At 53.3% G+C, this 22,161-nt stretch overlaps 1 protein-coding gene across 2 annotated transcripts in view; it reads right to left on the minus strand.

The window, feature by feature from the left end:
• The window catches only part of CRTAC1 (cartilage acidic protein 1), a 135,632-nt gene that overhangs the window by 7,396 nt on the left and 106,075 nt on the right, over positions 1 to 22,161 (minus strand). For both annotated transcript variants that reach the window (XM_046653618.1, XM_046653617.1), the window contains exons 6-11: positions 18,683 to 18,817; positions 15,225 to 15,370; positions 13,089 to 13,225; positions 9,239 to 9,321; positions 8,266 to 8,366; positions 7,631 to 7,799 (exon numbers count right to left, since the gene is read on the minus strand). In XM_046653618.1, coding sequence (XP_046509574.1) covers positions 7,631 to 7,799; positions 8,266 to 8,366; positions 9,239 to 9,321; positions 13,089 to 13,225; positions 15,225 to 15,370; positions 18,683 to 18,817 — 771 coding nt within the window. The remainder of the gene's footprint in view (positions 1 to 7,630; positions 7,800 to 8,265; positions 8,367 to 9,238; positions 9,322 to 13,088; positions 13,226 to 15,224; positions 15,371 to 18,682; positions 18,818 to 22,161) is intronic.

Below are 22,161 nucleotides of genomic sequence, written 5' to 3' on the forward strand. Positions count from 1 at the left end.
ATAAATCCCTGTTCCCCCACACCTCTCTTCCACAATAACTCCTTTGGAGAAGGGAGGTGGAAATGGGATTGGAGATGTCAACTGCAGACCCTTTTCTGTTTTGAAGTAATCTCCTGAGGCTCAAGAGATTTGGCATTTTTAGGGTGTACAGTGCCCAAATTAAGTGGCATAGGTAAACAGCAAACATTTTTCCATTAAAAAAAAGACAAAGAAAAGCAAATGTTTCTCACCTAAGCCAACAGAACAGCTACATGAATACATTTTCCAGCCTGACTGAAGCGCCACAAATAACTCTTAAGAATCGCCGAATATTCATAGACAATTGCAAATTTACATCTTGTATTTGCATCGCATGGTTCTGAGTCCTGTTTCCTCCCTTCCTGCAGACCCAGAGCGGGGCGGGGGCTATGAGGAAGCCATGGAGAGCACGTCTCAGCAGGACTCCCTCCTCAGCCACTGATTATTTTGCTGACTTGGGCATCCTCTCGGGGCCTCCATTTCCTCATCTATAAGATGGGGGTGTGACCCAGAATTCTAGCACTCCTGGGAAGGACCGTCCTTCTTCCTTGGAACGCGAGCCCTGCCTTGGCTGACTGTCACCCTTAGCATCCCCATCCCCATCATCTCTTTGGCGTGAGGGACACCCAGCAGTCCCAAAGGGCTTTCACTTGTGGCAGTAACACTAGAGAACATGTACCCCAAACCATACCAGGTGACTCTCGGTGTCAGTGCATTGGATCCTCATGGCAGCTCCATGAAGAAGGTACTAGTGTCATCATTTCCATTTTACAACTGAGGGGGCTGAGACTTGGCAGGTGAAGGGAATTGCCCATCATTACCCAGCCTGATCCCAAAGCCCACGTCTGCTATACCCTGGTTCTACTGCCCACCCCACCCCACGGGCCAAGCCTGGTGCAGGCATCAAGGATTTAGCAGGAAGGAGACAGCCCAGATGCCATCCTGCAGCAGCTGAGTCCCGTGGGAGCAATGAACATAGTGCTTATGTCATAATAAACGGGGAAAGTGCAGCCACAGCACTGGTACCACTTGCTGAGACAGGTGGCTGTTGAAAGTCATTCATTTGGGTATTGCAGGAGGAGTAAGAGTTGGTGAGGCAGAGAACGGAAGGAAGGAGCATTCCAGGCAGAGGGCACAGCACGGGCAAAGGTACAGAAGTACGAAAAGGGCCTGTGTGTTTGAAGATCTGGAGAAGTTCAAAGTGGGGAAGTAGACTGACTGTGAGAATGTGCATTAGGAGGGGTGGGTGGGAGAGGAGACGGGGTAGGGACTAGTGAGCCTTTGCAGGTATGGTCGGCTTGAATCTTCCCGACTACTCTGTAAGGTGGGTGTCCCCACTCTCCAAACGTAGACACTGAGGTGTGGCAAGGTGAAGTGACTTGCAGGTCTCTGAGCTAGGACTGGAACCCAGGCTCCTGTCCCCAGGCCTGGCCACTCCCTCTGCCCCAGACATCTCAAGCCTTCACATAGCAGCACAAGCAAGGGGCCTGCACGAGCAAGGGGGCCCAGCTCCCAGACACTGCCCACGGGGAGCCTTTAAGCTGATCTGTGCATCAGGGAGCAGGGTCTCCGGGCAGAGGAGGCCCCACCACCCAGCACAGCCATGAGGTCAAGAGCACGAGGCAGTCGCCTCCGGCAGCTTTTAAAGGACAAAGGCAAAGGAGGCATAGAGAATTGCGCTTTTCAGAAGAATTACAAGAAAAACAGATGGTGGGAATACAGTTGGTGGAATATTTTTGCACTTTAATAAAGCAATTTTTATGTGGGCCACTGAATTTTCCTTCCCTAAATGGGCACCAGCCAGCTTGCAGGCAGCTCTGAGTCACCTGCAAAAAATTCACTGAAACGAAGGCTGTGTGTGTCTGTGTGTCCGTGCTGGGGGAAAATGGTGGGGTGCTGGCCAAGCGGCTGAGCCCCCAAGTGGGGGCTAATGGGGTCAAGTAGATTATTGGCACTTGTTTTTATTTTCTGGATTTGGTTGAGCTGCCTCAGCCCTTTGCCAGCTAGGAGATAGAGAGCCAGGGTGTGGGACATGCAGGGGTGGGTTCAGAGTAACTGGGGTGCAGCAGGCACTCAACAAGGGCTGGGAGCAGAGACACTTATTTACGAGCCTGGAGGGCTGCCTGCACCAGGAAGAGCAAGGCAAGGGGCCGCCCAACAAGGCCTGGGGCTCCAGTGAACCGGGGTGGGTGGGGTGGGGGCTGATGTCCCCAGAAGGACGGACTCTACGGGATGAAGCTGAGCACACTCTGCGCAACAGAATGGGCCCTCTGGGAACCCAGTGGAGAATGGAACCCAGTGGAGAATGAAACATCTGGTGAGGTCTCTGAGTTTTTATTGTGTGGTGCGATGCAGCCCAGACCCTTGGGAGGCGGGGAGAACACGTGAGGGTCTAGAAACTGGGTCTCTAACCACAGCTCCCTGCCGACCAGGCAAGGCCTGCAGCGCGTGGCCGTGTTCTCCAGCCAGTGGACGATGCTGCGGGGAAAGGAAGTGCCAAGGAGGCTGTCTGCTGGGAGGCACAGTGTGTGCCCACACACACACACACACACACACACACACACACACACACACACACACACGTCGAATGCTCTCCACACCCTGCTGCAAAGGCAGGAGGAGGCAGGGGTGACTCATGGGGAGAGGAAGGGAGCAGGGTCAGCTGGGGTGAGCAGGAGCATTGTGAGTGCTGGCGGGAGGCCTCCTGCAGCCCTCTCCCCTTCAGTGACCTCCGCCTTCCAGCACAGCCTCGGGCCCCACATCTACTTCTCAGTCCTTGGATGTCAAGGCAGGCCTTTCTTGCATTTGTGTTCTGGAAATGCCCTTCTCACCCTCGACACCACATAATAAACTGCTTGGGACTGGAAACCATTGAACTGGCCGTCCATCGGGGACCGGCTAAATAAATTACGAATGCCGCCACACAACAAAATACCTCGCAGCACTAGAGGAAAACGAGGCAGATAGGGGCAGACTTGGAATGATGTCCCGGATACATTGTTAAGAGAAAAGAAAAGAAAGTTTGGAAATAATAGGAAGAGTATAATCCTCTTTGTTAAAAAAAATCCCAAGGAGATTAATCCATAAGTGCGCTCCTATGTATATTGTGTGTATTAAAAGCATATCAGAAAGCCTGGAACTGGGGTCAGGCCACCCGACCACTCTGTCCCCTCCCCTCCACATTCCTCATCTCCTGACTTGATTCTGCGTTTTCTTTTTTCACAGCACTTAACATCTGCTAACACTTTATATGTAATATAAAAGTTATGATGTTTATTCAGTGTTGTTTGTTTCTCCTCCTTCCGCTGGAATGGAAGGTCGCCCAGGGCCAGGATCTTGGTCTAGTCAGTGTGTGGCACACAGCAGGTGCTCAGTAAATAAATGCTGACTCAGTGAATCAGACGGTCCTGGGGGAGGATGACGGGATAAACGTTGGCTTTTTCTTAATATTCCAAACACAGTGGTGAGATTATGGGTTATTTTTACTTTCCTTTTTATGATATTATATTTTCTAATTTTCCTATAATCTATATGCATCATTCTTACAATCAGAAAAAAAAATAAAGGCTTCTAAGAACAGGGGCAAGCACCGCCCTCCCTGCAGTGTCCTGGGGCGGGGACCCTGCCCCTGCGGGGGGATCCAGGGCTCCTCCACAGCCCTGCCCTCGCTCAGCAAAGCCTGGCTTTGGCTTTCCCAGCTCTGCAGCCCCCAGTCTTTTCTCCCTGGCCCCCCACCTGGCTCTGGGTGCCCCCGACGGTTTGGCCCTGGCCTCCTTTTCTAGGTCCCACCAGAACATTCCCGTTCTCCGGACACACTGAATACTCTCACCTCTGGGCCTTGGTTCAGGCCAGCCCAGCCCCTGGAATGCTCTCCTCAGCCCCCATCCATGCCTCCTAAATTCCTACCATCCCTCTAAACCTAGTGCTAAGCTAGACCCACTTCCTTGGGAAATCTGCCCTATAGCTGACTTCTGCTCTGGTCCTCTCAGCCCCTGGGCCAGTGTGACATGCAAATCTGCCTTGCACGAGGGCTCCTGTGTCCTGCTCCTCCTTCACTGGACTGAGCCTGGAGGGCAGGGAGCATTTCTCCTCTGGCTCCTCTGTCTCTTTCCCATGTCTCTCTGCATCTCTTCGTCTCCCCCAGCCCTTGCCTCTGTCTGTTTCCCCACTATTCTCTCTCTTTCCTCAATCCTTCCTTCCATCTGGCCTTCCCAATTGGCTCCCTCTCTTCCTGCCCCACTGCTGGCCCTTCCATCAATCAGGAAGGTCTGTGCTATGCTAGATCCAGGAAGGAGATCCTCCCAGATGCGGATGTGGGGACCTCGGAGCTGCAGGGATGGAGCCCGCCTGCCCCTCACTGTATCCCAGGCTGCTGGCCCTGCTGCCTGCTGAGCCAGTCCGGGAGTCTCACGGCCTGGCCCAAGGCTGACCCCTATGGGCCGGTCCCCCGAGAGCAGCCTTCCATCAGTGCCTTTCTGGGTGGATCCAGCAACAGAGAGGAGCCTGCAGGGGACCTGTGGAGCAGTCTGAGCCAGAGTTCAGACCCAGAACAAATCCCGCGGCCTTGCAAAACAGCGAGGATTGGCAGTCAGGAGGGGCCCTGATTAGCTACAGTGTTCAAACCCCGAGTGTGGGAGGCAGACAGTCAGGAAGAGGCACAGAGGATCTCGAGCCCCCACGACCCCACCAAATGACCCAGGGCAGGGGAGAGACCCTGTGAGGCCATAACACGCGTCTTAAAATAGCAGAGGCGGCCCATGGGATGTGGGGAAGGAGAACCCAGCCCCAGTCCTGGACTCACCACTGGCTTGCTCTGTGAGCCTCAATTTCCTTATCTGTACAATGGGGTGGGAATTGATGTCTAGCCAGATACCTGGATAAACGTCCTACCTACGATACCCTGGCAGTCACCTTGGTGTAGACAGCCTCACTTGGGTCACCTGGTGACTGAAGGGATGTGGTTGTCCAGTAACAAAGAGGTCCTTGGCTGGCTCCACACAGAGCAGCTTTGGGAGGTCCCGCAGTCAAGGCACAGTGGTCAAGAGCTCAGACCGAGACGTCCAAGGAGCTGGGGTTCAAATCCGGCCCTCCCCACTTTCCAGAGGTGTGATTTGGAGCAGGTTACTTAACCAAAGCCTCAGTTTCCTGACCTGTAAAATGGGGGTGATGACTCCTAATTCATCATGTCGTAGTGAGAACTGAATGAGATACCTTCACACAGCTCTTCGCCCAGGGCTGGCGCACGCCAAGTGCTTGTTACTGTTGCCTACTGCTATTTTGCAACAGAAGATTAACTTGAAAGTCATCTCATACCTTTAGGGCCAGCAGAGCAAAGGGCTGCCTGAAAAGTGGTGGGCCTCCAATGGCAGGCCAACCCATCCAGGTGAAATAGTCTAAGAGCACGCTCATGCCACAGGCCCGGGGTCCTGTCAATATTTATGCTTCTGTTTCAGAGCACACAACTATTACGAGTTTCCTATACAAATTAGAACAAAAACACACAGAAGAAAATAAGAATCATATAGGCAGGTCTGTATTTGAATCCCAGCTGTGAAATCTACCTCTCCTGTGACCTTGGGCAGGCTTCTTAATTGTTCTGATCCTCAGTTTCTGCATTTGTAAGATGGGGGTAAATAACGCCCATCTCACAGGGTAGGCACGAGGATGAAATGAAGTACGAAGGGAAAGTGCCACGGGGCCTGGAAGGAGTAAGAGCGACTATACTAATCCAGCCACTCAGAGAGAATCACTGTTCACGCTTCTTGCATTTCCTTTCAATTTTTTTCTATGCACATCTGATGCGCGTATAATATTAACATACATATATTTACTAATTTGAGGCCATATTGCTTGTTCTTTTTATGTTACTATTATATCACCTCGTGAGGTGCTAACACATGGGGAAGGATGTCTGATTTTGAACCTGGGTATATTTGACTCAAATGCTTTCTAATTGTGTTTTAGTAAAGACACTCTCTTGTCTTACTAAACCCAAGACACTTTTGTGTCTTACTAAAGACACGAGATTGTGATTGTGTTTTCGCAAAGACACTCTTGGCTCCCCCACAGTGTTTCTCAACATTTTTTCCATGATTGCCCTTCCTCCTCGGAAACCTTTTCAGACTTTCCCCCCCGATTCCCTCCTCCAATGCATTTCTTTAAAAACATTTTATCTTGAAATAATTATAGGTTCAGAGAAAGTTGCAAAGATGGCAGAGAGAGATCCTGTGTTCCTTTCATCCATTCTTCCCCAACGGTTACATCCGTTGTAACCACAGCACGATATCAAAACCAGGGAACTGACACAATGTGTGTCTAGTTTTATGTTATTTTATCACATGTGTAGATTTGTGCAACCACCACCACAATCAAGATACGGAACTACTCCATCACCAGAAAGATCCCTGTTGGGCTGTCCCTTTATGGTCACCCATCCCTCTCCTTGTCACCATGCCTAACCCCTGGCAACCAGTGATCTATTTCCTGTTTCTATAATTTGTCTTTTTGAGACTATCATATAAATGGAATCATCACTATGTGCCTTCTTGAGATTGAACTTTTTTTCCGCTCACCATAACGCCTTTGAGAGCTACCCAAGTTGTTACGTGTATTGGTGGTTCATTCCTTTTTATCGCTCAGTAAGAGTCGTGGTGTGGACGGACCACAGTTTGTTGAATCGTAAGACTACTGAAGGACAGCTAGGTTGTTTCCAGTTTGCGCTGTTACAGATAAGGCTACTATGAACAATCCTGCATAGATTTTTATGTGGACATAGGGTTTCATTCACTTGGGATAAATGCCCAGGAGTGCAATTGCTGGGTCTTATAGTAGTTTATGTTTAGTTTTTTGTTTTTAAAAGAAACTGCCAAACTATTTTCCAGAGTAGCCATACCATTTTACATTCCCACCAGCAATGAGTAAGAGATCCAGTTTCTCCACATCCTTGCCAGCATTTGGTATTGTCATTATTTTTTACTTTAGCTGTTCTAATAGGCATGTATTGATATCTCATTAATACTACAGACATACTGTCTGTCTATGTACTATGTGTATATCTGTGTCTTTATATATATATAATAAAAGAGTAGGATTTTTTCACTCCCCCAGCCAAGAACCAATTTTCGCCCCCTTGGGGATGATGTTGCTCACGCTGAGAATGCATGCCTTCCCCAAGCCTCCTGTACAGGGGAAGGCACCAGGGGTTTGGTGAGACTTTCATCACTGAGCCAACTCCCAAGAGGCCAGGGAAACAGCTGGTTTGGACAAGTCTCGTGCAGAGCAATCTTGGAAGAACAAGGCCACAGCCTTGGACAAATGAAAGATTAAATACTCTGACCCCAAGGTGAACTAATTCAACAGAGGCACCAGGGAGGGGACCCCTGCAATGGGTGGGGCACGGAAACCTCCCTCTTGAGCTGAGGTTCTTCTCAGAGCACGGTTGCCTTCCATAGCTGGCATCCGCCATGACTGCGGCAGTAACCTGGTACTGGAAGATGCTCGGGCTGTGAGTCCTGCCTCACTCAGCATGCAGCGTGAGGTAGGTTCAGGACCACTGTCTTGACAACAGCTTACCGCATGAGCCCCCATCCCATATCCTGAGGCCCTGACTCACCCAAGCCAAAGTGTGCCACGGGCTCCATCTCGCACAGGTAACCCGAGCCCCCATCGATGATCCTCAGGTGGGCCCCGCTCTTCTTGGTGTACAGCACGACCTTAGCCCCCCTGGCGAATGCCCCAAACCGGGTCCGTGGCACCACTCGCAGCCAGTTGTTGCTGAAGCCCTGTAGGTGGGAGGAAGGCAGGCCCTGGGCATCAGTAGGGTGAGTGGGAGGAGCAGGGAGGGAGGAAAAGAAAGGGAGGGAAGTACAAAGAGGAAGAGAAGAAAAGGGGCAGAGGAAAGACAGGAGGAGGAAGCCGAGCAGGCAAGGTGGGCAAGGCATACAGATTGGATGACGTTTGGAAAGAGAGGCACTGGGAAAAGAGGAGGGAAAGCCAACAGACTCAGGAAGAACAGTTTTTGGATGAGAAATGCCAGTGAAAGGCAGAGGGGTAAGGGGCTTCTCCTGGGAGGCAGCCCTTCTCAGAGGTTTACTGTGAGAACTGGGAATTTATTTGCGTCCTCTGGGTCCCGGGATTTCCATCTCCCGCTGGTCAAGCAAGCATCGGGGCTCCCCTGCCTGGATCCACCCTAGGCCCAGGGGAGCACACACTGGGCTGGATTCCACGGGTCCCGAGGTCCACGCACACCTGATTTCCCCGGAAGACAGACAGCGGCTGAGCCATGGACTCTCCGTGGGACAAGATGAGGTCTAGCATCCCGTCTCCATCGAAGTCTGTCACCACACCCCCTGCAACAATGCAGATTCCACTGTGACCATCGGCCAGGAGACCCATGATGGGGAGGGGCTTCCCAGCAGCGCCATGTCATGCACGTGTGCCTGAGTGTGGGCCAGAGAAAGAGCACAGCCCTGGGCAGGAAGACTGGAGCTAGAAGCCCATCTCCTCTCCTTCCCAATGGCCAGCTCACGGGAGGAATTCATGGAAGAGGGGTTCTCTTTCCTTCTTCGCCTGCACTTTTGCGTGGAGAGAGAGGGTGCACATTAGTCAGACCATGAAGACTTCTTTCTGGTCTTTCTAGATACACACCCTTCGTATTTACACAGTTTGGGTCAGTCTATCCAGTGTTTGCATGTGCACCGTCTCCTTAGGGTCCTCACTGCAACCCAGAGGCGTGAGGAGGGCAGATGTAATTATCCCCAACTGATGGATGTGGAAACCAGAAAATGAAGCAACTTTTCCAGGACCACACTTGAGACAATGGAGGACTGGGTCTCAGGACTTCTAAGACAGCGTTCTTTCTCTGACACCACGCTGAGTGCCAACAGGGAGGGGTCAGACCGCAGGACCCCCAGCCTCTCCTTTCCATCTCCACCCAGCAAGGCACTGCTAGAGAAGCCACTGCCCGTGGATTCCCAGACACCCACACGCTGAGGCCCCGGGACTGGGAGAATGGACCAGCCCCTCCTCTGCTCCTGCCTGGCACTCCCAGGGGCTCCTCCACCTCCACTCTCACCCCTGCCCTAGGGTCTCAGCCCTCAGAGTGGCAGGGACAGGAGAAGCCCCACCATGGGGCTGGCTGCCCCACCTCTCCAGCCCTGCCTCCGGGGTGTGGGCAGCCCTGAGACAGGGGAGTGCAGGCCGAGCCTTCAGGTGCCCTCACCTGTGCCCCGGCCCTCAGGCTCCAAGGCATCGCCAGGATTGAGCTCCTCGATGAGGGGATCGCCGTGTTCCCTGCGGATGACGCTGCAGGAGAGGAGACACGCCTGTTCATGGATGAGTAGCAAGCTGGTGAGGCCTCGGTGGGCCCCCTGGACCTAGAGGCCCACTGGCTCCATTCTGTGTCCCCTGAGAATCCCCAGGTCCCGTTGTGCATGGGCTGCCACCTGGATGCCTACAGAGCCACTCTCTGCTCACAGACCCTCCCTGTTCCCTTCTTGGGTTTTAATTTGTGTTGGTAAATATTGATTTTTCCTTCTCTAATGGATGAATTATAGACAGCCTGGGCAAGGGCCGTTGATGGATGGAGAAGGGGCAGGGACACAGCTACCTCCAGCTGACCTTCACTTTCCTTCATGGGGCCCTGGGTTTCTGAGTTCTGGATGCTACCCAGGGTGCAGCCCTCACTCAAATGCCACCTCCTGCAAGCCTGCCCTGATCGTCCTGCCAGCAGCCATGCCTTCCTGCTCTGCCTTTATCACTCTCTTCCTTTGTTAAAGCTCTCTCTGATGTATCTTATTCCCTAAGTTAGACTGGGAGTTTTCTCCAGCTGGGACCAATATTATTCGTCTTTGCATCTTCCACAGCATCTAACACAGTGCCTGGCTCTCAGGAAGCTCCAAGCACATGTCTGTGCAAGGATACAAGGATAAATTCCACAGGCAAAAGGGAGGAAAGTGGTCCCTTTGGGTTGTAGGGGTTCTGTCTATTTTGAACTCTGAATCCTGGTAATATTTGCTTCGGAAAAGTCCACTGCAAACGTCCGGCTCTTTCTCCACACTGAGCTGAATGCCGATCACGTTGGTGAGCTTTCCTTTCCAATTTTTCTCACTCATTAGATTCTTGCAGCCTTGGGTGCTCTGCCCCGGATGTGTGGAGCACTGCTGGGGGAGGCAAAGGGCCAGGAGGATCTGTATCACTTTCCCCCGGGCCCATTGCAGGGGGCTGTTGTCCACCCAAATCACAGAGTCACCAGAGGGCTGTGATGCGGACAGTGTTTCCAGGAGGGGGCTGGGGTCCCCTGAGCTGGAGCCTCTGGTGGATGGACAGCAGAGAGTGCTGACAGAACTGCAGGGTGTCTGCATAGTATAGCAGACACCCAGGGAGGTGTCCTTTGTCCACATGGGCATCTGCGCTGAGCACATCCATGCGTGCAGAATGGGCAGTGGGCAGCGCGCAGCACGCCTTGTGGTGCACTGGGTATGTACACACCTGCTGGAGGTGTGTATGCCTCAGCCTGCTAACACCCACAGTCCTTTTCACCACTCATGTCCTAAAGACTCTGCCACAGCTGGGCAGAGACACCCCTTGGTTCAGGTGACAATGCAGTTAAGGGTTCCTGAGGATAGAGCCCAGCAGTTCCTCTGCATTTATGTATTTACTGAACAAATCCTCCTGTAGCAGCAACTGCTGTGTGCCAGGCACCGCGTGGGGGCCTGCAGCTGTGGTGTGTCCCAGGAAGGATGGAGCTCAGCCTCCACGGGGACAGGGAGTCCCGTGCACAGTGCTGAAGGCCGACAGGGAGAGTGGGGCCGAGGGTGGTGCAGAGCTGGGCAAGCTCACCCAGATTTGCACAACCAGGGCAGGCTTCCAGAAGGAAGGGCCAACTAAGCTGAGACCAGAAGGATGCCTGAGTACATGTCACTCAGATGAAGAGGGAGAAGCGAGGCGCAGAGCCTGTGGGTCGTGAGAGTCCACGTCTGGCCCAGCCCAGAACTGAAAGAAGCTGGGGGTGTCTGGTATGGAGGTGTAAACAGGGAAGTGGGGAGTGTCAAGGCTGGGGACAAAGCAGGGCCACATGGGACATATCAGAGAAGGCAACGGGGTGCTGCTAAAGGGTTCAGGTGGAAGAGGGGTGTGGCCAGATTTGCATTTTCAACAGCTTGCTCTGCAGAACTAGACACAGGGAGACCAGCTGGAGGCGGGTGCAGGGACCACCTTGAGAGAGACGGGAGTGCTGTGGCGTAGGGGTGGAGGGACGAGAGCAGACCAGAGGCATGTTTAGATGTGTAAGCAGTGTGACCACACATCTCCTGGTTGGCCTGGGAGCATCTCGTTTCTGCCTGCTGTCCCGCCTATATTAACAGGCCCCCTTGCCCTCTCATTAAGCATTCAGTTTGAGCGATGAGTCCCCCGGTCCCCCTAGTCGTCCCTGAAGGACTTGCAGACTGAGGCACACCCGAGGCTTTGAGTCCACAGTGCCTCCTACAAGGAGCCCACCGTGTTCCATTCAGCGACAGGTGAAAAGCCCAGCGGTATGGGACAGGTGGGGGCTCAGCTTCCAGAGTTGCCGCTGAGCGGCAGCCCCAGATGTAGCTCCCACACTCTCCACTGTGTGCTCAGGCCCCAGCCATCTGCCATGGGGACTTGGGGCACAGCCACGTACCCGGGAAGTGGCTTTTGCAGCCACTGCATGGAAGCAAACACACTAAGCCACAGGGCGACCGCGTGGTGACCCTGTCCACAGACAGCCCAGGGCCCTCAGAGCAGCCGGAGGGAGGCTGGGAGGTTTGACAGGCAGGGCGGGCAGGGGGCAGGGGGAGGTGCTTGGATCTTGGGCCACAGAGATGAGAGCACTAGACTCCTCGGTGTTCAGGGGCCCTGGCGAGTGACACTTTATTAGCCCAAGAAGGAAAGCAGTGTCTCTGTTAATGAGCAATTGATCTTCCGCAATTAATCTGGAAGTTGTGAATAAGCTTTTTGCAAGGCACCTAATTAGTAAATCTGGTGCCTTCGGGGGGTGATTACATCCAGTCAGGATTGATGCTTTGTTAATAATTATATTTTAAAACACGCTTAGTCACAGTTCTCGCCTTTTATTAATAGTTGGGGCCCTCCTGGGGGAGGGCACGGGGCCTGGGAGTGAGCAGGTGGTGGTCTGGCCTGTTCCCTGAGCCCGCGCCCCAGCCCCCCCTCCTCTCCCGACCTGGTCCCGAGCTCTACTAACGTGTTTCAGGCCAGCAACAGGGCCGTTTCAGGCCATGTGGGTCCTGAGGTTGTTCCCCAACAGCACTTCTCAAACTTCAGTTTGATAAGAATTACCTGATGCCTGGTGCACTTGATAGAAATTCAGATTCCTGGGCCGCACCCCCGAGATTCTGATTCAGGGGATCTGGGTTGGGCCTGGGACTCTGCACTTTAAATAAGCACTCGGTGACTGATGCCAATGGCCTCCCCTCTTAGAGATGTGTTGCCTCTGAAAATCCAACCCTTCTTCCCTCGACGCAATGCTCAGATGCTTTGATGCTCAGATGCTTTCATTCTGTAACTCCCTTTTCCTTGTCTACCATTACTTGTCTCATCTGACATTTCTCAAAGGATGCTTTCCAGTGCATCAGTCCCAAGAGGAAAATCTTTGAAAAAAGTGTCCTGTGGTCAAATCTATTTGGAATACTCCATCCATCTTTCAGAAAGTAAAAATACTCATGGTGATGTTAAGGCTCTGAGAAGTCCTGCAGTCAATAAACCTGCCTGTCTTTGCTTAACCCAGGTGTGCCCAAATGGATTTGACTGTCATCCTTTTTTGTGGTAGTGTGGAGCCTGGTTTCTGGGCACCTGACCATGTCCCTCTGCCCATTTTTCCCCACAACAGCAGAAGGCCGGCTTTCTGCCCAGGATTCGCCCTCCATTCTCGCAGTCTCTTGCCCAATCCTGTCCTTCCCTCTTCTCTGTTCCTTTATCAGGGGACCTTCCCCCACCTCAGCCCTTGGAGCTTCCCTTCTGAGCCCCACACCTTCCTCCCTGACCCCTGGCCATCACAAGTGGGTAGCCTTGAGCCAGGCTGAAGTGTCTACCGGAAGAGGCGGTTGGCTGAGGAGCTGCGGTGGGCGAAGTTGTTGAAGAAGATCTCCAGCTCCTGGTCGTTGTCAAAGTCGGCGGCGATGACCGTGCGGACTGGGGAGGGCATGGAGAACTTGGGCGAGGCGATGTCCTGGGAGGGGAGAGGGCTGCAGGTCAGCAGGCAGACGCAGGGGAGGCTGGGAGTGGGCGAGAGGCCGGCTCCCCGCACTGTGTGTGTCCTGGGGGATGCTGCTCGACCTAACACGCCCCCTCCCCTCCCAGCATGGGACTCGAGCGGCCGCATTCAGGACCACAAGAACCTCAGGCTGCTTGTAGAACAAGGAGGTAAGAGGAACAGTCCCGGTTCACCAGCGAAGCACTTGCTGTTCCCTAGCCAGGATCACGTGTAGCCCTCCCCCCATCCCTGAAGCAGCACGGACATTAGTATCCTATGTTACAGGCGAGGCAACCGAGTCCCGGAGAAGGATGGGACCTGCCCATAGTTACAGCTAACGCATGAGCTAACGCATGAGGCCGTAGCCAGGGCTTCTGATTCCCGAGGCAATGCCCTTTCCAGCAGGCATCCTTCCTCCTCCGCAGTGAGAGTCGGAAGCTGGGTGGACCCTGGAAAGTGCTGTGCACTTGAATCCAGGCTTCTCAGCTGACCAGCTGTATGATCTTAGGTAAGTTATCTAAGCCCCTAGATCTCACTTCCCTCATCAGTAACATGGGGCTGGTAAGAGCTGCCCAGGATGTGAGGACTGCCTGTGAAATGCTTGGCATAGAGGGGCATGAGACGGATCATGGGCATCTGTCCTGGCCTTGCCCCTGCTGGCAGCCCCAGGGAAGGTGGCAGCAGTGGCTGTTTGCTGTGTTGTTGCTGCCTCCGGGGCTGGGAAGGGCACAGGTGGTGTCTCTGGGCCCTCTGGGCGTGTCCTGTGGCCCATGGGCCTGGTTCTGCCCCGGGCCTCTGACGGCAAGCCATCTCTGTTGGCCGCAGGAATGAGCTGCCTGCTCTGGGGAGGCTGAAGAGGGACGTTGTCCCCATCAGTGCTGTAATGAGGCTGACTAAGAGCCTGGCCAGCTGGCCAGGGTGGGCTGAGCAGGGCCTTAAGAGCTGGGGAACAGAGACCTTAGGATCCCAAGCTCGTTATTATTCTATTGATTCTACAAAAATGGAAACCTACACAGCCCTTGGGGCTGTCCCACGGGACGCCTGGGCCTCTGAGATAATGTCTGTGGAGCACTTAGCACCGTCCCTGGCACACGGGAGGCCTTGACAAGGGGGCATCTATTATTCCTATTATCCTGGCTCCTGTGAGCTCTGGGGAGGGGCCGTCAGAAGGTCAGCAGGGCTCCTCCACCTGGGCACCGACATTTGGGACTGGATCGCTCTTTGCTGTGGGGCTGTCCCGTGCATTGTGGGACACGTGGCAGCATGCCTGGCCTCTGCCCACGAGATGCCAGTAGCACCCTCTATCCCGTTTGTGACAACCAAGAACGTCCCAGACATTGTCCCATGTACTGGGTTGGGGGAAAAGTCGCCCCTGGCAGAGAACCTGGGTGAGAACAAAAAGCTGAATAAAGATGAGAATCATCCAGGATTCCAGAATCAACTGTCCCAAGTTCAGGGACATCTCCTCCTCACCCAGAGAGCCTGGGGCTCAAGCCTCTGCAGGGAGGGGCCTGAGCACCCCCAGGTGGCTGCCTACAGGGGAGGGCACTTGTGGTGGTCAGCCGGACATAAGGTCCCTGGAGACTTCCCCAGTACCATCAAGCCTCAGGCAAATGCTGGAGTTTTCTTGTTCCCTCCGGGGTTTTTGGCAAGACCTAGGTGCCCCCAATGCAGAGAACGAAGTCAGCCTTTTGGGGCTCCTCTGCCCTGCTCCCACCCACATTGGGGGGCTGCTCTCCCTCCTCGGCTCACGGCTCTCTCTGCTCCGGAAACTATAGACATTGCAGCAGCCCAGGATGGAGTCCATGGTCCCCCAGATGTTGCCTTCCTTGTGGCCCACCCCCATCAGGCTCTCCAGAGCCACAGCTCCTTCTCAGCCTGGTGGGAGGCACAGGCCGGGTTGCATCCCCAGGACAAGGCAGGGCCACTCGCAGTGCTGGTGGCAGAAGAGAGGGAGGGAGAGGCCCCTTCTTACCCGGAAGCGGACCTGCCCGTGGGCGCTCATCTGCAGGTAGAGGCGGTGGGGGCCGTTCCAGTTGCCATAGACAATGTCCACTTTGCCGTCACGGTTGAAGTCAGCCAGGGCGACACCTCGCCCATGCTGGTGGGGGTCGTCCACACCTGGGAGGAAAGGCAGGACCCTCAGGACAGCGCCCCCTGCAGCCTCCACCACCACTCACCTTGCGGGAGCTCCATGAAGAGCAACAAGGCAGGGTCACCTCCTCTGTCCCTTGCCCTCTGGGGAGCAGATGAGGAGATGCGGCTGCCATCCCAGAATTCTCCTTAGGGGCGGGAGGTGGGACTGCCATCTGGTTGTGAAGGGGACCAGAGACTTATCTTCAAGCGGCATTTGCCCAGCAAGCACACTATTTTTACTCAGTTTTGGGGGGCATGGGTGGGAGGAAGGAGACTGGTGGAAATTCTGGAGGACTGAAGGCCTCCCCAGCCAGTGCCGACACTGCCACTGGGTGATGTTACATTGATTGTCACTCTTTGCTTAAATCTCCCTAGTATTCTTGGGTCAAGTTCAAATTCCTGTCCAGGGAGTGCAAGGCCTCCGCCCACCTTACCTGGTCTTTCTCTGGTACCACTTTCCCCCTTACTCATAAGCTCTGGCCACCCTGTGCTCCCTTCATTCCTCAAACAAACCAAGTACTTTCCAGCTTCTGGGGCCTTGTTCAAGCTGGTCTCTCCTCCCGGGATGTTCTTCCCCTGGCTCTCGGGTACCTGGCTCCTTGTTTTTCTTCTGCTCTCAGCTACAATGGCACCTCCCCAGGGAAGCCTTCCCTGACCACTCTCACAAAAACAGCCCCTCCCACCCTCCCTGTCATTCACTCTGACAGCCTCCTGTTCTTTTTCTCCATCGCGCTGATCACACGTGCAATTATGCTCCTTCGTGGTTTTCTTGCTCACGGTCCTGTTATCTCTCTAGACCTTACGCTCTATGAGGTCAGGGTCTATCTTCTTGTTCACCTGTGTTCACACAGCGTCTGTCTCAGGGCCTGTGGTGACCCGGTGGTTGTCAGTAAATACTTGCTGAATGAAGGAAGACACGTAAATAATTTGACAGAATGCAACTGGGGATGTTGGTGACAGCTGAGAAAATACTGCACCATGACAGAGAAACCCACAGCGGGCCTTGTGAGATCGAGGAAGGGAAGCTTCTGTGTCCAATGGCATCTGCTTACACTGTCCCTGCATCTGCCAGTGGCCATGGGACTGAGCTGATCCTGGGGGAGGACGGAGGGTGGCTTTACTCAAAGGATGGCCTGAGCTCCTGGCTGCCCAAGGCAGACACGTTCCTTCAGGCCAAGGGCAGAGCTGAAAGGTAGGGGGTACCAGCTCTAAACACCCTTGCTGACTCTTTTGGAGGACAAACTGCCATTGGTCACCAGGCCCTTGGAGTTGGTGGGCAATAGGACAATATAGTGGGAGGTGGGGATCACAGACCCCACGGCACTGGGGCTTTTCCAGCTGCAAACACAGAGATCCTGAGGATGGGAGCCAGGAGAGGGAGGGACACCCTGAGAACCCTGGAGGCTGAGCACCCTCTTGGGGGAGGGAAGGATCCCAGGAGGGGTGGGATGGGGGGAGAAGAGGCAGTGAGACCCAGGCTTGAGAAAGACAGTTTGCAAAGGAACGGGGGTTGCCTCCAACCTCTAGGATTAATACCCCATAATTCTCTGAAACCCCCCCCCCCCCCCCCCCCCCCGCCGCCAGCCCTAATGTCGGTGGCCTTCTGTGTTGGCCCATTTCTCTCCTATCTACGAGGCACCTTGACAAGAAGCTGGTTCCCTTTCACGGGAATAATCGGTGCCAGGCTGCATTTCACAGCAGCATCTGTTTGGGTGATGAATGCCCTCTTGACATGTCTTGTTAAGCCCCTGCAATCGTTCTGACTTTCAATTACGGGCCTAGCACCTTTCCTCTCTCCTCCTGCCTGATACCTTCTCCCACTCCAACTTGTTCGCTCACCTCTGCTTCTATCTCTTTAACACCTTATCAAATCCTCTAGGTTTTCTCCACCACCGCCTCCTCTTCATTTTATGATTTTTCAGCAATGAGAAATTTCGCTGCCAGAGTATACAGCACCAGGAGGGGTGAGCTGGGTGGGAGGACAGGCCAGGGGAGCTGCCTCCAACTTTAGCTTTGCTGGGGAAGGAGAAGAGGGAGAGGCAAGGACGGGGATCCACTGGCTACAAGTGTGTGAGGGGTGTTCCAATTGGGAACTCCCAGCAGACAGCAGGGCAGCAGGTACTCCTAAGTCACAGAGAATGGACTAGCACACGCTCGGGGATTGGATGCTAGCCGTCAGCATCAGCTGGAGCTCTGATCTATGTGTCTGGATCCCCGCTCACCTCTTCTTCCAGAGGCCAGAGCTCGTCCCTATGCCGCCAAGAAGGAGACAAAATCAAACCTTCTGTTCGTTGGCAGGGTGGGGAGGACGTGGGTGGGGAGAAGTGGCTGAAGGGCAGACTGATTACATCCACAAACTTATGGGGCGTCCACTCTGTCATTCAGCAAAAGTTACTGGGTGACCACCGTGTGCTGAGCATTGTGTCAAGAATGAACAGAATAGTGCCCAGTCCTTGTAGACATAGACAGATTGTTATAGCTATGTAGAAACCGGGGGGAGAGGTACATGCAAGGGCAGTGGAAACGCAGAGGAGGGAGTGCCAATCTCTGCTAGGTGCCATAGAGGGAGGCAAGAAAGCGTTCACAGATAACATCTGAGCTGAGTGTTGAAGGATAAATAGAAGTTCTGCAGATAGAGAAGGGGGAGAGGGCATTTCAAGGGGGGAGAATAGCAGGTACAAAGGCCCTGAGGCAGATGAGGGATGAGCATAGAGAGAGGAAGGAGAGCACACTGGGAGCCTGGAGCACTGTTTTATGTGGATTTTATTCTGCTTCTTATTAGAGCTATTTGTTTACTTGTCTGTTTCCCCCTCTAGAATGTCAGTGCCTTGTGTGCATGTGTCTGGGGGGTGAGGTGGTCTTAGCCTTACTCAGGTCAGCATCCCCAGCTCTTAGCACTAGCCTGGCACTTAGCAGGGGCTTAATAAATGGTTAATGGATTGAATCGAATGTTTAAGATGAATGTGGGAGGGGGATGCAGAGAGGCAGCTTGGAGGGGAAATTGATGCTGAGAGACCCAAGCAAGACTCAGAGGAACATGGGCCAATTTCAGTTGCTAGAAAATGGATAACAGTCAGGAGTTCAAGGTCCCCCTCTTCCCATGGCAAACATCCCCTGTGGCCTGAGCCCTGGCGGATGTGGAATTGGAGGTGACAAGCATCGTTTCCCTGTGTGGTGCAGAGGATGACTTGTCCTGCTCTCCCTGAGGCCTGTGAGGTCATGCTGGAGGGGCAGGGCAGCCCAGAGTCCCCTGTGGGTTTGGGGGTCTAAGTGACACAGAGCAGCGGCTGCACTCACCAGCGCTGGCAGCAGCGTCCACGAAGGTGCCATCGCCCCGGTTGTGGAAGAGGAAGTTGGGTCCATTCTCGTTGTCACAGAAGATATCTGAGGCGCTGCTGCTGAGGATGGGGCCCACGCTGACACCCCGGCCCCCTAGGAGAGGACATCGATGCACAGAAGGTGGCAGAAGCAAAGCCCCAGGCCCGTGTGGAGGACGGGGGCTGCCTCTGAGAAGCTGCTACGGTGATGCCTCAGAAGAACCTGGGGTGCTGGAATTCCAACTTTCTGGATGTTTCCCTGAGCCCAGATCTGGACTCACAGTCCCACAAACCTGTGTGGAGGGTGACCACACTGATGACAAGGCAAGTGAGGAGCAAGATCAGGTCACTTTGTGCCAAAGGAATGATTCTATGACCTAAGGAACACAAAGGCCACCACACAGGTCCTTCCCTTGCCTTCGCTGGTGGAATGACAATAATCCTAATCCCAGCTCTACCCACAACATCTGGGTCAAGTCACAGATTTCCCTGACAACCCCCAGCCCCATCCCTAGTCACACACATGCTGGTCAAGACACTGGGGGCGTCCCTGTTCTAAGAACCTACAGGAGTAGATTCCAGCTGTAGGTACAACGATGCTTACTTGGCTTTGTTTGACGTGGTAAACAATTGGGAACAACCTGCACGTCCATCAACAGCTACTGGTTGATGGATTACGGCGCATCCATATGATGGACCACTCTGCAGCTACTAAAAAGACTGGCAGATCCATACGTATTGACTTGGAAGCGTGCCCATGACATACTGTTAAATGAAAAAACAATTCGCCAAGTAATAGTACTGTGTGATCTTACTTTTATAAAAAAAAAAAGAAAAAGGAAAGCACATGATATTCCTGGACTTGTTTGTGCAAGCTTGTTCTTGAGTTTGGGGAAAGGTGGGAAAGGCTGCGCCTTGGGCTACCTTGACAGGGGGGATTGGGGAAGGAAGGAGAGACAGTAGCTGGCCTTTTTTTTGAATGTCTTTGTATTGTTTGGCTTGTTGCAACAAGAATTGCTTCTGTAGTTTGAAAGGGGAAAAAATCCAATAAAGTGTATATTTTTGAAGGAAGAAAGGAATCAAGCCAGCTCTACATTATGGTTTGAAGTCTCCAAGATCAAATTTGAGCTACCACATCAAGAAGTCCAATCTTCAGACGTCTTGAACAAACCACCCCCAATCGGTGGTTTTCAAATAAAGCCCCCAAAGCCACCCCCCCAAACGGTGGAAACACTGAGCAGAAAACAGCCCGACCAGGACCAGGACGTGGATTCTAGTCCCCCCTTGGATTTTTACAAAACTGCGTGACCTTGGGCAATTTACCCGTTTAGCCTCAGTTTCTTCATCTATAAAACGGGGCCAGCATGACCTGCCTTTTCTATTTCAGGGTTTTCGAGAGGATAAAATGAGGAGAGACACGTGAAAAGTCTCTGTGAATCCTACAACCTAGCTACTCAGAGCCAGGTCCGCGGACCTGCCGCAGGGGCGTCACCTGGGAGCTTGTTAGAAACGCAGAATCTCAGGCCCCGGCCCAATCAGGACCCGCATCCTACCAGATCTCCTGGGTGCTTTATGTGGACAGTAAAGTTTGAAAAGCGCTGCTCTAAAGGACTGTTCAGTACTATAAGAACAGTTCTCAGAGCGCTCAGAAGAACTCGATTTTTTTTTTAAAATAAATGAGTGCTCAGGCAGACCTGAGGGATGACAGGCCAGGCCCCCTGCCTGCCCGCCTCTGGATAGGGCAGAGGTTTCCGCAGAGCGACTGTGCTAATTTGGGATGAAGGTTCTCTTGGTCCCCAGGCTGCTCCTGTCCTCTGAGAGATGTCCCTGGAGGAAATCATGGGGCCATTCTCACCTGTGCAAACAGAGCCTGTGCACCAGGGCCGGTGTTTGGGGCCAGGGGGACAGAGTGGGCAAAATGGCATTGCCACTCTCATTGCTCCCATGGTTGGGCTCCTCGTTACCACATTCTGGGCCCTGTGCCTCCAGATTCCTCTCAGGTAATCTAATTAGCTCTCAAGGAGAGCCCAAACCTCATGAAAATGGAGCCACTAAATCCACAAAGCTTCTGGGGAGCATCATCCAAGATGTGGCATGTGCTTTTCATTAGGACGTTTTCAGATGCCTTTCCTAAAGCCAGCAGGGAGGGGTCTGGGCTGCAACCTGGGCACCACTTCTGCCCATTCAAAGGGTTGCTGCCGAGTGGCTCTGGCAGCTGTTCCTGCCCTGGTCCTGCCAGACTCCAGTCCAGGAGCAGGCTTCCGTGAGAAACCCTCGGCCTCGCCTGGGCCCCCGGAAATTCCAGGTGGGGCTGCGGGATTTGCCGCCATGCAACTCCATTTTTCCTTCCCGGCCCTGGCATCCTCCAATTTCCTCTCTGCCTCTGGCTCCCAAGCTGTGACACATTCCTTTCATTTTCTACAAAGCAGGTTATTTCCCTCTTGGACAAATTTCTAAATCTTTCTAATTAACTAATTGGGTTGGGTTGAAGCCTTGCACCATTTGTAACCTGTAATTACTAGAAAATTACCATGGTAACCACACTACTAATTAGTGACAATTTATTGCCATGGCAACCAGACCATAACAGAGATGTTACCCACAACTCTTTCTTGGCAAGTTTGCTGCACAGTTGGGGAGCAGGTGAGTGGACAGTCAGTGAGCCGGCCTCTTGGGCACCGGCCCCAGCAGCCACAGGATGGAGGGCCTAACTGGGATCTGAGGCACGGACAGCCGGGTGTCTGTACCCCTCGCTGATGCTGCGGGGGAAACTACCCCCAGGTGGATCATGTAAGTCCTCTCCAAACCAATAAAATCCATCCATCCTAAGTGTGGTCTGACACTCCACTCCCCGCCTGGTTCATGACCGAGGCCCCTTCTTCAGCATCTTCTATCCAGACTTTCCTCCTCCTCCCCCCATTCTTCCTCCCCCCTCCTCCATCATCCCCACCTTGTCCTCCCCTCCTAAGGGGTAGCACACACTTTATGGGGCTACCAAGGAGGAAGTCAGCCTTTATTTAGCCTTGGAGAAGGAGTCCCAATAGGGACTTAAACTCCACTTTACATCAATTAATTCTTTTATTCTTGAGGCCAGTACGTCTTCTTGGGGACAAGCAGTTCCCTCGTTGGGGCTGGAAAGGCAGCCCTAGTGGTGGGAAAGACTGGGGATCAGAAAGGTCGAGCTGTGTGACCTTGGGCACATCACTGAGCCTTTCTGAGCATCTGTTTTCTCACCTATAACTCGAGACTGATAATAATAATAGCTGCTTCTCAGGGCTATCATAAATATTAAGTGAGTGTTTTTTGGAAGGTACCTTGGAAAATGTCAGGTGCCACATAGTCATTAGCTGGGACGATTTCCCACCTGCTGGGTGAATAATATCCCTTTATTTTCCCAGCACTTTCAAGCTTCAAAGGCCTCCTTGTTCTGTGGGGTGTGAATGCCGCTCCCTGCCCTGC

This window comes from Equus quagga, chromosome 2 (assembly GCF_021613505.1).
Source record: "Equus quagga isolate Etosha38 chromosome 2, UCLA_HA_Equagga_1.0, whole genome shotgun sequence".
In the NCBI taxonomy this organism is placed as follows: domain Eukaryota; kingdom Metazoa; phylum Chordata; class Mammalia; order Perissodactyla; family Equidae; genus Equus; species Equus quagga.